Source organism: Melanotaenia boesemani, chromosome 3, assembly GCF_017639745.1.
Source record: "Melanotaenia boesemani isolate fMelBoe1 chromosome 3, fMelBoe1.pri, whole genome shotgun sequence".
NCBI classification, from domain to species: domain Eukaryota; kingdom Metazoa; phylum Chordata; class Actinopteri; order Atheriniformes; family Melanotaeniidae; genus Melanotaenia; species Melanotaenia boesemani.
The window spans coordinates 31,400,969-31,415,560 of record NC_055684.1 but is presented as its reverse complement, the minus strand read 5'-3'; the positions used below and the strand labels follow the sequence as shown (position 1 = coordinate 31,415,560).

The 14,592-nt window shown below is 38.6% G+C and overlaps 1 protein-coding gene across 2 annotated transcripts in view; it reads right to left on the bottom strand.

The window, feature by feature from the left end:
* Positions 1-487: 487 nt before the first annotated feature.
* Positions 488-14,592, bottom strand: part of LOC121636574 (RNA-binding motif, single-stranded-interacting protein 2-like) — a 31,176-nt gene continuing 17,071 nt past the window's right edge. Inside the window, exons 3-14 of one of the 2 annotated variants that reach the window (XM_041980171.1) lie at positions 12,565-12,623; positions 12,218-12,309; positions 9,258-9,415; positions 9,044-9,123; positions 8,810-8,919; positions 8,546-8,589; positions 8,239-8,332; positions 7,926-7,976; positions 7,538-7,648; positions 7,307-7,387; positions 4,679-4,766; positions 488-4,442 (exon numbers count right to left, since the gene is read on the bottom strand). In XM_041980171.1, coding sequence (XP_041836105.1) covers positions 4,686-4,766; positions 7,307-7,387; positions 7,538-7,648; positions 7,926-7,976; positions 8,239-8,332; positions 8,546-8,589; positions 8,810-8,919; positions 9,044-9,123; positions 9,258-9,415; positions 12,218-12,309; positions 12,565-12,623 — 961 coding nt within the window. In that variant the 3' untranslated portion in view covers positions 488-4,442; positions 4,679-4,685. The remainder of the gene's footprint in view (positions 4,443-4,678; positions 4,767-7,306; positions 7,388-7,537; positions 7,649-7,925; positions 7,977-8,238; positions 8,333-8,545; positions 8,590-8,809; positions 8,920-9,043; positions 9,124-9,257; positions 9,416-12,217; positions 12,310-12,564; positions 12,624-14,592) is intronic. The other variant, XM_041980170.1, reaches the window with a different exon arrangement.

Sequence of the window (14,592 nt, the reverse complement as noted above, 5' to 3'; positions counted from 1 at the left end):
TGGAGATCTTTACAAAGAGAACCATCATTGAATTAATCTGACTTTAATTTAAATCAGCAAATGTAGAGGTCTCAAATATAGATGAGCAAAACATTAACTAAATACAAAGGTGCATAAATGACAAAATGTTGAGTCAACATATTTGAGAATTGTCAGTTTGCCAAACTAAAACTTCCACTTTTTATAATGTATTGTTAAAAATGTTTTAATTCACGGATAGTAAAATCATGTGCAGTTTTTACTACGAATACTGCTTTTTGTCATCAGTCCCATGTAGAGTGGATTTATAATTTGTCAATGCCACATCCATTACGTGCATCAATTAGCACATTAGTGCACAAAGGGCTTAACATAAGTAGAAATGGCAAACAAAATACAAGTTATGTGGTATGCTAAATTCTGATGTGGACAGGTGATAGAGTACCAACTCAGTTTAGGCTTACTCATACCATATGACAGAGAATAATAAACACAGTTCACCAAAACATTGAAACAAGGCTTTTATTAAAAAAAGAAAAACAAAAACGACATATTCAAATTCAAAAAGAAAACCAAGGAAGAAGTAAAATCTTATCTCAATCAATAAAAAACACAAGTTACAGACAGTTTAGCAACTCTGGCACAGGAAGACAAAAGTAGCCAAGTGGCATTTGCAAAATAACCAAATATCAAAACCTCTTTCCTCTAACAAAACTGTACAAAATGAGTTGTTGTATAAATAAGAAAACTGTTCACAAGCAGGTAGTCAGATGAGGCCATTGAATTTTCACAGTGCTTGCGTATCACACAATTTTGGTTCATACAGTTTGATGTTTTCAGAACTGCTGAGTTTCCACTGCTTTTTGGAGTTCAGTTTAAAGTTTTAAATGTGTAGCATTTAGTGACATTTCGGCAGAAATGCAAATAAAAAGAATTTCATATTTTCACTAGTTAATTCAATTTAGTGTGGGTTGTAAATGTTGCAGCACCGTGTTACTACAGTAGTAGGGCAAAACAAACACCTGCTCTACAGCGGAAATATTCTGGCTGCTTCTGGAAGGTGTTGTTAGCATTTTTTGCCACTAGATGTCACTACATCCTACACATTTGAATGTCCACAATAAAACAAAATACCCATTACTACCTTAATTAAATAGGAATCACTCCTTCAAACAAAGCTGTGGCACTTGTATCAACCAAATCTAAATGTGGAAAAACCCAAAACAAAACATTGTAAAAATCCAAATTGGACCAAAACGAACCACCTGTTTGGAAATCCTGTTGTAGCAGCAAAACTATTTGAAACTATGAAACAAGCCATCAAATTGATGGTAGGATGGACATAAAGTGTATTTTCAAATCAACATGGAATAATAAGTGCAAGGAATTCTTTTAAATTTCAAACACTGTGTACAATTTACAGAGTACACTATCACTTTTAATATTTCTTTAATCCTAATGTCATTAAAACGCCAGTTCATTTAGAAACATGATTTTCTGCAACATTATCTCTTCTGTAAAATATATATATAAATAAATAAACACTGTATTGTAACACATGGTCATTTCATAGTTCCAAAATCTTGTTTTTGTATTAAAAGTGATGGCTAATACATGGAATATCATTTCTCTGGACATTTCCTTCATGGTGAGCTGTAACTAAAAACATGATAGTCACTGTGTTTTGTGGACAAGTCATAAATCATACAAAAAAAAATTAAAATAATAATCAAGAAAACACACAAGAAAAGAACCGAATGGTGAAAATAGCAGATGGAAGGAAAGGCTATTTACAAAATAGCTCTCGTCTGAAAACTCATCTTGACACGACGAAAACAAACGCTGCACTTTGTCTTCCCCCTGCACATGTGCTGAGTCTCCCAGCATGCACTCTGATACACGTACTCCTCTCCTGAAACTGTAGTCATATAATGTGGAATTTTAAGTGCATGTTTACTCTCGTATTGTCATTTTTTCCTGAATCTATCAGAAGCCAAAAAAAGGCTTTTTATCCAGCAGCACTTTTTCTGTGACAAAGAGCTAAAAAGCAGGCAGCTACAACATCTTTGGTTGCAGAAATATACAACGCAAACACACGGCAAAGAGTCGATGTGAAAAAAGGACAAAACAGAAACAGAAATTTCCAACTGTGAGCCTCTAGACAGACATTATCTGCTTCTCACTGGATTCAAACACGAACGGTTGCAGAGCAGGAAGAAAAGCTCCTCATAACCCGAAAGTGACTTGGCCTGCCCTGACAACTAGCTCGATGGCATTCCCACAAGCCTGCTGCAGTTTCCGTAGTATATACAAATGAAAGTCAATCCCAGGAGAAATCAGGCAGTTCATCCAGAGAAAAAAACATTAAGGCTTAGCTCAAAATAGTTTTTGCAGGATTTTGGATCACTCACAAATTCATTCAGACTTGCTGTCTCACGAAAGGCTGTAAGAATAGTCTTTAATGGCACTTCCATGGTCTAGTGAGCAGTCCTTTGTAAAAACCATTATTTCTATTATCTACATATCTACAGTTTCTGGTGTCTGCATAAATTAAAACTCAACATATTTGGATGAATGTGTTGACATGAGCTTCACAAGATGTGCTGACTGAGATTTTAATGCGCTGAGCTTGTTTGCTCTGAAACACCGATGCAGCAGCGACACAAATCTTTTCAGTCGGCACTAAATTAAGTCATTGTTTGGTTCGTATCTCCATCCTAAAAGGCTCTCTACATATGTCAGACAAAATGTCAGGGAGGTCAGATGAAACAAGGCTTGGAACGGAAATTCATGAGAAAGGAAAGCAAGATAAAACTTGATGTGCACAAGAAAACAGCATCAATTCATTCAAAGAGAAAAAACTAACAACTACTCTATGTAAAAAGCTAAAATCTAGAGCTAAAATTAAAATCTAAGACTAATTCATCAAAAATAAGGCAAAATTGCTCAAAGATTTTCAAGTGACAGACAACAACAAAAAACAGAGGACATTTAACTTTCTACAAACTACAAACTCACTGACAGAGAATCAAACTCAGGTGACAGCAGCATTGAAAAAAAAAGACTTACAGTTCCCTTTCCTAACAGACTAACTATTCTCAGGGATTTTCAAATTCTTCTGTTTTATTTCCCTCATTGCTTTTGCTAAACTACACTTTAATTTAGTAACTGCATTGCTCTTTGTACACATAATGTCTAACAGGTCTGTTCTCAAGCATGTTCACCTCATCCCTTCGACGGAGGATGAACTTCATGATACCTGATGGTTTGCCACAACAAAACCGCTTAAAACCACTTCTCATAGACACGGGTGAAACGTGAGGTTGCAATCTAACAAAACAAGACGTCTTTTTGTATGAACATGTCTCATTTTTGGTGTTTTGTTTACTTTTAAAGATGGTAAATACAGGACTGTAAATCACCTGCCCATCAAAAAAAAAAAAAAAAACCTGAAGTCATTTTATGAGCTAAATATTACAGCTCATTACTGCGAGGGATAAAGATCTTTACGTCTATTTCAGCTTGTCTTCATAGACTACAGTATTAAATAACTTCTTTTCTATAAATGTAGGCTTCAATGATTAAAAACTCGAAAAAATAGAACTATAAGTCAAATATAAATATAAATAATTGATTGTCTTTTGTTTTCTTATGAAAGAACGATCTAAAGTAAAAAAAAAAAAAAACTTAACTTGTCTAAACTATAAACAGTCGATGTTATCGTCTGTGCATGAATAGAAATCTGTGCACTGCAGCAGTTACAGGAAGAAGTAGCTTTAAACGGTTTAGCTCCCGCTCTTTATTGACTCCACACACCAGACCAGCAAAAGTGTTTGTAGGGTTTGAAATCTGTACAAATTGCTGCCGCCGCAAATAGAATGTCAAACAACAGACATCAGGAAATAAAAACTTAAGTTTGCATATTTAACAAAACAAAATAAAAAGACACATTGTGTTTTAACTCTTCCTTGAATCACTCTGAAACATCCAGAATGCTTTGATAAAAAATAAGAATTTTGCTATATCACATGCACAAAAATAATGCTCTGTGTCTTTACCGCCTCACCAACAGTTTTTTTCTTTCTTTTTTTTTTTTATTTTCCTTTTTCTTTTATCAAAATAGATCAAAACTTCTCTGAAGAAGATTCCCACCTTTGGTTGATCAACTCTTGAGGATGTGAGCAGAAGAGTCCAATGACGTTAAGTGTTGTTCTCTTTCTTAAGAAAAACAATCCAAAAAAAAAAACAAAAAAAAAACACACACAACAAAAAAACAAACAAAAACCAGACATAAACACACACGCATACACACACTCATACACAAACTAACACACACACATGTTCCTTTTTGTTATCCATGTTCAAGTCCGGGTGCTTGGTGATGGTATGGAGCACAGATCTCTTCCAGCTGAATCCTTATTGGTTGGATTCATTTTGTGCCCTCGGCCCCACCGTGCTGGGAGCTGGAAGTCACAAAAGTTGCTGATCACACTGTAAACCCGCTAAACACACACTGCATGTAGTTTATAAAACACTGTCCGTCAGCCTTGTTTAAAATGAATTACTGCCACCATGCTGAAGATAAGCTAATACTTTTCATGTCTCACTTTAAACATTTTATGGCTTTTTTTCTATTCTATTGTGAATAAAATATTGGTCATGAGGTTTTCTTTATAAACCACAGCCAACACTGTCCTACCTTAGCTTCACTTGGTGTGTTGGTATGAGTAGTTTGCGTGTTCTGCAGGAGTCTCCATTGCAACCTGTTGCTGTTGACCACCATTCTCCTGAGAAAAACAAAATCATATTCGAAAATGAAGAAGTCCTAACGCAACAGTCGCACCATCAGAATAAAAACTGACATGGCTGTTAGCTGCTATGTAGCAGCTGTTTACATGGGCAGCAGCCTTACTTTATGCCAGCAAAACTAAACTAATCCATATGACTCTGACATCAGTCCATCTTCTGTCTGCGACATCTCATATGTGTGCAAAGGATTGTGATTATTTTGAGAACACTGAGGATGCACAGAAGCTTTGTTTAAATTTCACGGAACAAAGGATTAAATTGTTTTAAAGATCCTTGACACCAAAAAGTCTTGTTTTGATGATCTAGCATCCTAGAAAGGCTGCCCACTAATGATTGTCCTTGACTTTAATAAGTGTTTATTGTGTCCTTGATACAGTAATTTAGCTAAGACAAATAGTAAACTAATGAAAGAAATATTTAAGCTGAACTTACCCACAGTGAATGAGAAATAGTCAGGCTTATGACTGGGAAGGGGCGCATGGTAGCAAGGCACGAGTTTAGGCTGTGATTGCATGGATGAGATCAAATCAGATAAATGAGAGGGGAGACCCGAGTAGATGAATATTTTATCGTGTACATGGGAAACCAGTCCTTATAAAAGATTTTAAAATAGTATGACCGTGGTTCCAAATGTTGGGATGGTGTGTAAAATATAAATAAAAACATTGTGCAATGATTTGCAAATCCCATAAACCCATAACTGATTCCTAGCACAACATACAGATGCTGAAACTGAGACATTTTACCATTTCTTAGAAAATATTAGCTGTTTTTGATTTTGCTAGAAGCAAAACATCTCAAAAAAAGTAGGAATGGTCAACAAAAGGCTGGAACAGTAAACTCCAACAACCAAACAGATTAACTGGCAGCAGATCAGTAACATGACTGGGTATAAAAGTAGCATTTCAGAGCCTCTCAGGTGTAAAGACGGACAAAGGCTCACCAATCTATGACCAAATAGATCTAAAAACTGTGGAACAATTTCAGAAAAAATTCCATCTACATAAAAACTTTGAATTTCTCATAATCTATAATGTATAATATAATTAAAAGACTGAGAGAATAAGGAGAAATCTCTCTCTCCAAGGGATAAGGCTGACAGTCAAAACTGGATACTTGTGATCTTAGAGCTCTCTTTGCAGAACTGCATCAAAATCAGGCATGATTCTCTACTAGAAACCACTGCATGGGCTCAGAAACACTTTCAGAAATCACTGTTTGTCAACATAGTTCACCCTGAAATCCACAAATGCTAGTTAAAGCTTTTCTGTTGAAATTCTTTTTAGAAACCATGGACACAGTGTCCTGCAGACCCAGGAGGAGAGGCACCATCCAGCTTGTTTTTAACAGACAGTTCAAAATCCTGCATCTCTGATAGTATTGGGTTGGATTATTGACTATGGTCTGGGCTGCTTCCACATCTATGAAAGCACCATCTATGCTGAAAAGTACATGGAGGTATTAGAGTAACATCCCATCCAAACAATGTCTCTTTCAGGGAAGACATTGCATACTTCAGCAAGAACATGTTAAACCACATTGAAACAAGAGAGGATGCTACATAATGGTAAACATCCCCCAGTTCCAACTTTTCTTGCTGTGAGCAAATATTTTCTATGAAATGGTAAAATGCCTCAGTTTCAACATCTGACATGTTTTTAATGTTCTATTGCGAATAAAATACTGGTTAATGACATTTGCAAATCATTGCATTTCACACAGCATCTCAACTTTGAGAACCAGGGTTGTACTATTTTTAATCTAAGGACTGGTTTCTAATGTAGACAACCCAACTCTAACCTCATCCACTCAAGTCTCTGCGCTCATCCTCATCCATGCAATCACAGCCTAAATACGTGCCTTGCTACCATGTGTCTCTTCTCATTCATAAGCCTGCTTGTTTCTCATCCACTGTGTTACTCATCACAAAGGCTACAACCTACAACACTGAGTTCCAACATTCAATAAATGACTCAAAAGTCCCTCCAGGCTAACAAGCCCCCCTGCAGAGCACTCTGTCGGGATCTACCACAGTATATCATTGGCACACACAGACTATGTGGTCTCTGCCAAAAACTTAAAAACAAACAAAAAAACAACACATGACTTTGATTTGATTTTGAAAACTGTATTATAAGCCTTTTTAGACTAAAACCCTAAAAACACAAAAAACGAGCTGAACTGCATGATTAAAATTAAAACAATAATATAAGACAAACTGAATCCTGGAAAATACAACAAACAAATTAATAAAAGAGTAAAATTACTGGTCACAACTAAGATGGAAAATCACTGCAATCTAATCTATCCCATCAGCTTTCTAAGAGGTTTAATTGTAACGGTGTGGCAGCTTGTGCTTCAGTTGGTGCTTTGATCATTCATTTTCTTTAATTTGGTGTTGTAACTCAGCCATTTCAGTTTTAGTTACAGTATATATTTTTTATGTGTTTAAATGACTAATCATTCAACTAAAGGAGCAAACACGTGAAAGGAGCTGAAATCAAGTTAAACTTTATACCTCTACTGGGACACTGGAGGGAGGCACTGGGGTGTATTGGGGGATGTAGGTCCCCTGCATAGTAGTGTTGGCCGGAATATACTGTTAGGAAGAGAAAAGGAAAAATGCACATTTACTGTTTAGCTGGACTTTTAGGGCAAGAAGTCATTGGTACAATTTTCTACCTTATGAATTATGTGTGTGCAGGTATATATAGATATAGATGTGCAGGAGTGTGTGGTTGATACTGACTGTGCCCGTGCTGCCCAGGGACAGGTGGCTTAATTGCTGGGTGAGAGGTCCCATCATGGATGTGGGCTGGATGGACATGGCGTGATCCATTGTTGGGGTAAGAACTGTACCCTGTACATGCACAGAAACACAGATAAATGGCAGACTTTTAATTACTGGATTACATATTTAGCATTAAACACAAAGTAAGCAGCTACTGTATTATACTTCACTAATCCCAAAGAGATTTATTTATCTGTTTTTTATTTATTTAGGCCATTCAACAGGAGATAAATCTAGCCAAGTTCAGTGTAATTTTATCTGTTTTCATTGATCTTTTTACATTTACGTGGATGTCATATATAAGGCAAAAGTGGGGCGCAGAAGATGGTGTCAAGGTGATACTCACAGCTGGCTGCATGAGGTATGACTGATGGTGCATCCAGGATGGGCTGTGTACCTGTAAATCAGGGAAAACTTCATGAAACTCATTTGTACAGTTTTGTTTGTTGTACTTGCTGCTTGCACTGCCACCTTTTAGCTCTTAATATGAAATTAGCAGAGGTCTCAAAAAGAGGCAGAACTACATCAATTTATGTACATAATCTATATGTAATAAGGAGTTCAGCAGAGAAATAACTTATTCACATACATGCTGATTTATTTTAAAGCCATAAGAGCTAAAAGAAAAAATGTAATTGGGATGTGGCAAAATGCCCCACCTGGTAGGAAGAGACAGGAGAATGCATGTAGGGTGAGAGCGAAGTCTGAGCAATCATTCTGTTTGGACCCAGACTGTAAGGTGAGGGGTAGAAGCTGCCGAACAGACAGAGCATAGTGAGAAGAAATCATGAAGGCAAACACACCATGTTAACAATTTGCAGCACATCAAACAGCTGTATCAGCATCACTGGTGTGTTTCTGTGCTGCCCAGCAGAGGGCGACCTTTTACCAATGTTTGTGAGTTTTGTTTATCTTCCTGTAGGGCTGGGACTGTTTTCAGTCAGTCTGTGCATACCACTCACTCACCCATTTTGTAAAGCTGCAGGGTCATATGCAAGCGTCATTCCTCCCTGGGAAAACAATACACAGGATTCAGAACCAGTGAGGTCATGCAGTCACCGGTGCAATGCAATATGTACTTAAACAGCCAACTAGCACAGAGTAAGAGCGAGCAGAAACAAAACTTTTGGACAAGCTCTTGCTTTAATTTCCCTCAAGAGATCTAAGGGAAAGAGAAATTGTGCTGCACTGATAAGAAACTCTAAGTTAAGTCAAAACTGGCCATGTTACCGTATCGCCATCTCGAGCCCAGGGCCTGCCATTTTGAAGATACTTCCCTTGGCTCTGCCTCTTCTTCTGACCCCCGTCTGCAAACTTACATAATAAGGGCTCTGTGGGCGCTGAGAAAGCAGCAGATCAAACAAGAGAGTGAATTCATTGATCATAGCAGGGAACAAACACACTTTGCTCTGGCACTAACAACAATATCAGGTTTCTCTAATACAAAACAAACACTCTACTCACTAGGCACTCCTGGTGGAGTCTTGATGAATTTGCCATTGAAATGCTGAATTATGGCTTCGCACTTTTCTGTGGACTCCATTCTAAAGAAGAAAGTTGAACTTAATTCTCCTTAAAGAGTTGTTACTATATTATGACACAAAAGCAAATTAATTCTAAATATGGCAGAAAATGAGTTGAAATCATTATAACGCAACATGTAGTGAAAAAAACTGACCTGGCGAAACCAACGCCGCGGCTGGTCCCGTTGGCATCTCGGAGGACGCGTGTAGAAATGACCTGGCCGAAGGACTTGAGCATGCTCTCCAGCTCCTGCTCATCCATAGACACCGGTAGGTTGGAGATGTAGAGGTTGGTGGGGTCCTGTTCCTGTTGCTGCACAGCAATATGACATTAAGTTATTTCTCCCATGTTTTAAAGGCATAACACAGACGTTCTACTGAGAGATTTTTTTCCGAGCATCCCCTTGTGTTGTTGCAGAAGCTGCAAGAATACCTACATATATGCCTAAACTGCTTCAGTTTCAGTGTAACAGTCATTTCTGCACTGTTGATTAAGCAAATGGAAAATTCTTGTCACATTCAGGTTTTTCACAGAGCAGAAATATCTGTCTACACAGCAGGGTGTTCTGTCATAACATCAACATCTGCCATCACTCTTTGTGTATTAATGTTTCATTATATCCTTTGGCAATGTCAAGCTATTTTCAAACAGGGTTTAATTTGGAACAATTACTTTAAAGCAATTAGTACATAATCAATAAGCTAAAACCATGAATAATTTCTCCACCCAAAAATTCCTGAGCCACTGCCTCATCCATGCCCACGAACATACACTAACATCTTCAAATGCAAATTTGTGATCAATGAAAAAGTCCCACTTCTTGGTAAAATTTATTTTGATTAAGTGATCTTGATGTCTGCAAGTAAATCAAGAGGGGGTGTACTCAAAGATGTTTATGGCACTAGCTTGAAAGTGAAACCTTGTGTGACTGTGCAGAAGCACACAGGAAGCCAGGCATAAAGTTTAAGAGTTCACAGAGCAACAGGAGCCTGGCAACCAGGAGAAAACAGGCTGGACTAAAGGGAGGCAAAGGGAAAACAGAGTAAAGGAAGCAGAGGGAGGGTGGGAGAAATTAGTAGCTTAAAAGGCTGATATTTTGTGCAGAAGGAGGCAACTAAGAGGATGGGATGCAGCCAATGTTGAGAGTAATTTGGGCAATTAAAACGGAGAATGACAGACATGAGCAAAACAGGAAAGGAAGACAGAGTGTCTACTGATTAGCAGGCTCCTGCCTTTCATCAAAAGCTAATCTGTCTCTATCATTCAGCATTTTGTCATTTCTCCCCAGTGATGGCTGCTGTAAGATAACTCTGCAAAGCACAAATAATAAAAGAAATATCACTGTTCAATAAAGAAACTGTCAGATATTAGTTAAAAAAATCAAGTTACTATAATTTCAACAAGACTAATCCAAGCAACAAGTACGATGGAACATGCAACATCCATTCAGCAGTTGGAGATAAAGTGGATAGGGGTGTTAAATAGTAAAGAATTGAGGACCGTCTTTATGGCATGAAACTGTGCAATAGCTTTCTTAAATTAAAATTTATTGCCTCTGTTTTCAGCCATGAGCCACCTGGAGAGCAGATAACCTATTTTCTCTGAACTCTAAGTATCACATCTTTATATAACAGTGGCATACTGACTGAAGGGGGTCAGAGCTCAGATAGAACTAAAAGAACTGAGGACATAAAGCAACAAAATAAAAATAAAAAAATATTCCTAATTCATAGTTCACATCTGCTAGTTCACACAGCGGCCTGTTTAATTTCTGTTGACAAAATGTAATTGTTATGCTCAAGCACATGAATGGGATCTGCTGAGGTGTTACGTGTTCTTTTTTGTACCAGCTCTCTGTAAGCCTTATCTGTTAAGGTGTGTCTCATTGTTGTCAGATTTGCCAGCTTGTGTGTCGAGCAGCGCATGTGAGTTGATGTCTGGGTTTGAACTGGGAGGTGCTGGAAGGTAAGAAGTGTTCTATATTTAGCTCTACCATTGTTCTCCTGCTCCTACGCACGCAGTTCCGCTGGGCTTGCAGCCTGGAGGCCGGGATGGCCCATTCAGGGACCGAGCATACTCTTGAGGACAACAAGTGCAAGGTGTGGCACATTGTGTTTGTGAATAACTCTTCGTTTCAACAGTGATGCACACACATAAAGCCACACTTGATACTGATAATAAAATACTGTTAGACCAGTGTTACCTTATTTCTGACCTGAAGTAACCCAAAGAATCTGAGCAGCTGTGTATATTTAGGTTTAAATTGGGGTTATCAACACCTCTTACTGACCACATGCTGTCTGGGTGAGTCAAGTTTTGGTGTCTAGTTGCACTAGTCCAGTGTTGAGATACACAGGATTGTGTGGCACTCTTACAGAGGAGCTGCAATGAACTGAAACTCTAGATTTAGTTGCACTGGACTGGTTCAAGTCAGCTTGCTGCATATATCTGTTACAGTTTTCCAGAGCTGGGCTGAGGGAGACCCTGGTGTTGCATTACAGTTGGTATGTTTGGGTGCAGGACAGAGGGAGGGAGCAGGGACACTGGGGTGGGGTGTATTAAGTGATGGTGTCAGGCCCAGGCCTGGGGCCAGACAACGGACAATGCCAGTTCTTTGTGTCTGTCGCATTGACAGTGGGTGTAGTGGCACCCTCCCCTGGGTTCCCTCAAAGGGGAGCCTGAGAGCCAGAAGGATCAGCTTAATGGGCCGACAAGAGTTGCTTTGACTGCAGACACTTTGACAAAGAGCTCAGAACAAGTGCTACAACAGGAGCTGGTTAGCAACATACACAGGGCGTGAGGGAAAGGAGAGAAAAGGCAGTGAGGAGGGCAATGAAGCAAGAGGCTGCAAAAAAAAAAATAAGATAACTGGAGAAAAGGGCTGATAGAGCAGATGAACTGGTAAAGACAACAAAACTTCTGCTCATAACAAGTCTGGCTCACAGCGAAATAAAATCCACCCTAAAAACAACGATTTGAACCCTTGCCAGTTGCTTGTAACAACATTATGCTGTCCTTTTACATGACAGCTGTTTATACCTAATGCTGACTTAAATCTGAAAGTATAAAGAGCTGCAGTTTCATAGAGCTGATGAAGGGTTGGCTAACTCTTACTTTGGCCATTTGAGCCTGGACTCCACTGGATTTCAGAGCAGTAACAGCTTTTTGTGCTGCTGCTGGACTATCAAAGTCCACAAAGCCATACCCTGTAAAACAGAGAAATCTGTGTTAAAAATGCCATTATTACATTAGAATACCAACATTCCTGCTTCTTTAATATGAAGCAAATTCAAGTGAGAGTTTAGCTTAGCTTAACATAACTGCTGGAAGCAGGAGGAAATATTTTCAAACATATTCAACAAACAAGTTATTAAAAAGAAAAACACCAAAAACCTCCAAACCCACAGAGTGAGTACAAACATGAAATGTTACATTTAAAAAAGAGAATTAACGTTAATCACCTTTACATTTGTTGGTGGTTTTATCCAGGATGGCCTTGGTCGACACAATTTTGCCATACCTACAGGGACACAGAAGAATACAAAAAACAGGATCAATGACAGCTGAGGTGACTATGGGTTAAAGGGAGGAATCCGCTCCAACCACATGCAAACTGACATATCCACTTTCCTCAGGATGCCTGACTACAGGTGTCAGCACAAACAGTCCGTTTTTCCTGTGCCTGCCTCTTTAATGTGATCTAAAGTACCACAGAAAACTTTTCCTGCCTCCACCCTTCTCACTCCGACTGTCTGTGGAGGCTGTACAGTAACTCTGTTCCTTGATGTTGTTTTTGCCAAACAGGAGACAACACCTCGGGGGCCCCTGACAATTTGTTCTGGGCCTGTCTTTATCAGACACACACAGGATAGCTCACAAACACCTCTTGTCTAAATATACCTCCGATTGCTAGTATTTACGGCTTTAAAAAAAAAAAGCTAAAAAGTGTCACAAATTGAGTACTCCCTTTCAAAGGATCTTACTTTGTGCTTCAAGTATCTACAAATACACACAAAAAATGATTGTGCTGTGTCAAACCTACTTTCTTAGCATTTTATTTCAGTCTGTGGCTGTAAACAGACCAGTCTGTAAAAGAGTAGAATCAATTGCTACATTGATGCAGTACCATAAATATCTGCGATATGAAAATCATCTTTAAAGTTGTAAATAGGAGGTATTATGTAAGACGTGCAGACTGATGGAATACAGTGTTCTCAGACGGTGCATTGGCGCTGCAGCATAATAGACCTGCCCTTGTCTGGTGAATTCAGCCAGTTAGGGAGGCTGGTGTTCCTCTGTTTGGTCAACATGGCGTCTGGGCGGAATGTACACTGTAACCTGATGCTTCACCCCTCCAGTTTGCCTTCCTTCCCACCAGTCCCTTTCCCTCTCTGTTTTTCCACCCTCCCATCGCAGAACACCACTGGGTCCTATACTCCCCCCTCATTAGTGAACAGAGGACATTTAAACAGAATGACTCAGACCCAACTAGACGGCTGCAAAAGAGACGTATCTCACAGATGACACCTGACTTTACAGTAAGAATTTTGTGACTGTTTATCCACCTGCTAGCTCAGGTGTACATCCACATTCCAGCCTTGCATGCTTTAGGTTACTCTTTAGCTTCTTCAAAAGTGGCTGTAGCTCATTTTAGTCAAAAAGACTCTTACAAGACGTTCACATTTTCTTGCCTACATGAGGCCTGTGTGATCCAATGTGTGTTCACATCTGGCATTACAATCTATCCCCACATGTCTTGAGTGACCAGTTGTCATCAGATCTTAGTTGCTAGCTCTGCGTCAGCTGAGTAACAGACAGGACGTCAGCAGGTCTCGCTCATACGTTGAGTAACTGAACTATAGTATTATTCAGACATCTGCACATCTTGGATTCACATGAGATGGATTTATTGTGGAGTTACAGATATTTCAATGAGTTTGGTTCTGTAGCATAACAGATGGGATATGAAGGAAGTAAAGGAGCATGAAATAAATGATTTTTGACGCTGCAGAGATTATCACAAACCTCTAACACACAATTGAGCTTTTAGACATTATGATTCAAACAGTCTATTAGCATATCATCTGCTGTTTACAAAAAAAATCATCTTTTTACAAAAGTTCTGTTTTTATTGTTGCTCTACCTTTGGAGAGTTGAGATTCTTGTGATTTGACTGATGCAAATCATTTTATAATATGGTGACCACAGCAGGTACTATCAATGCTGACAAATATGTAAGAAAAAGCCCGACTACAATAAGTGTAAAGCTACTTGGTAATTCATGGATCAATATTTTCCCCAAAAAACAAAATCAAAAACAAGAAACTGTTCTTTTTGGTCGAGGAAAACTGTCCTTGACCACATCTGTCTAACTGACAGACACGCAAAGCCCAGGTTAGTTGTGTATTTTGAGAAGCACCTGATGTCATTACAAAAATCAATTTAAAAAATAAATCAAATCAATAATACAAATAACCAAAAAGTATAAA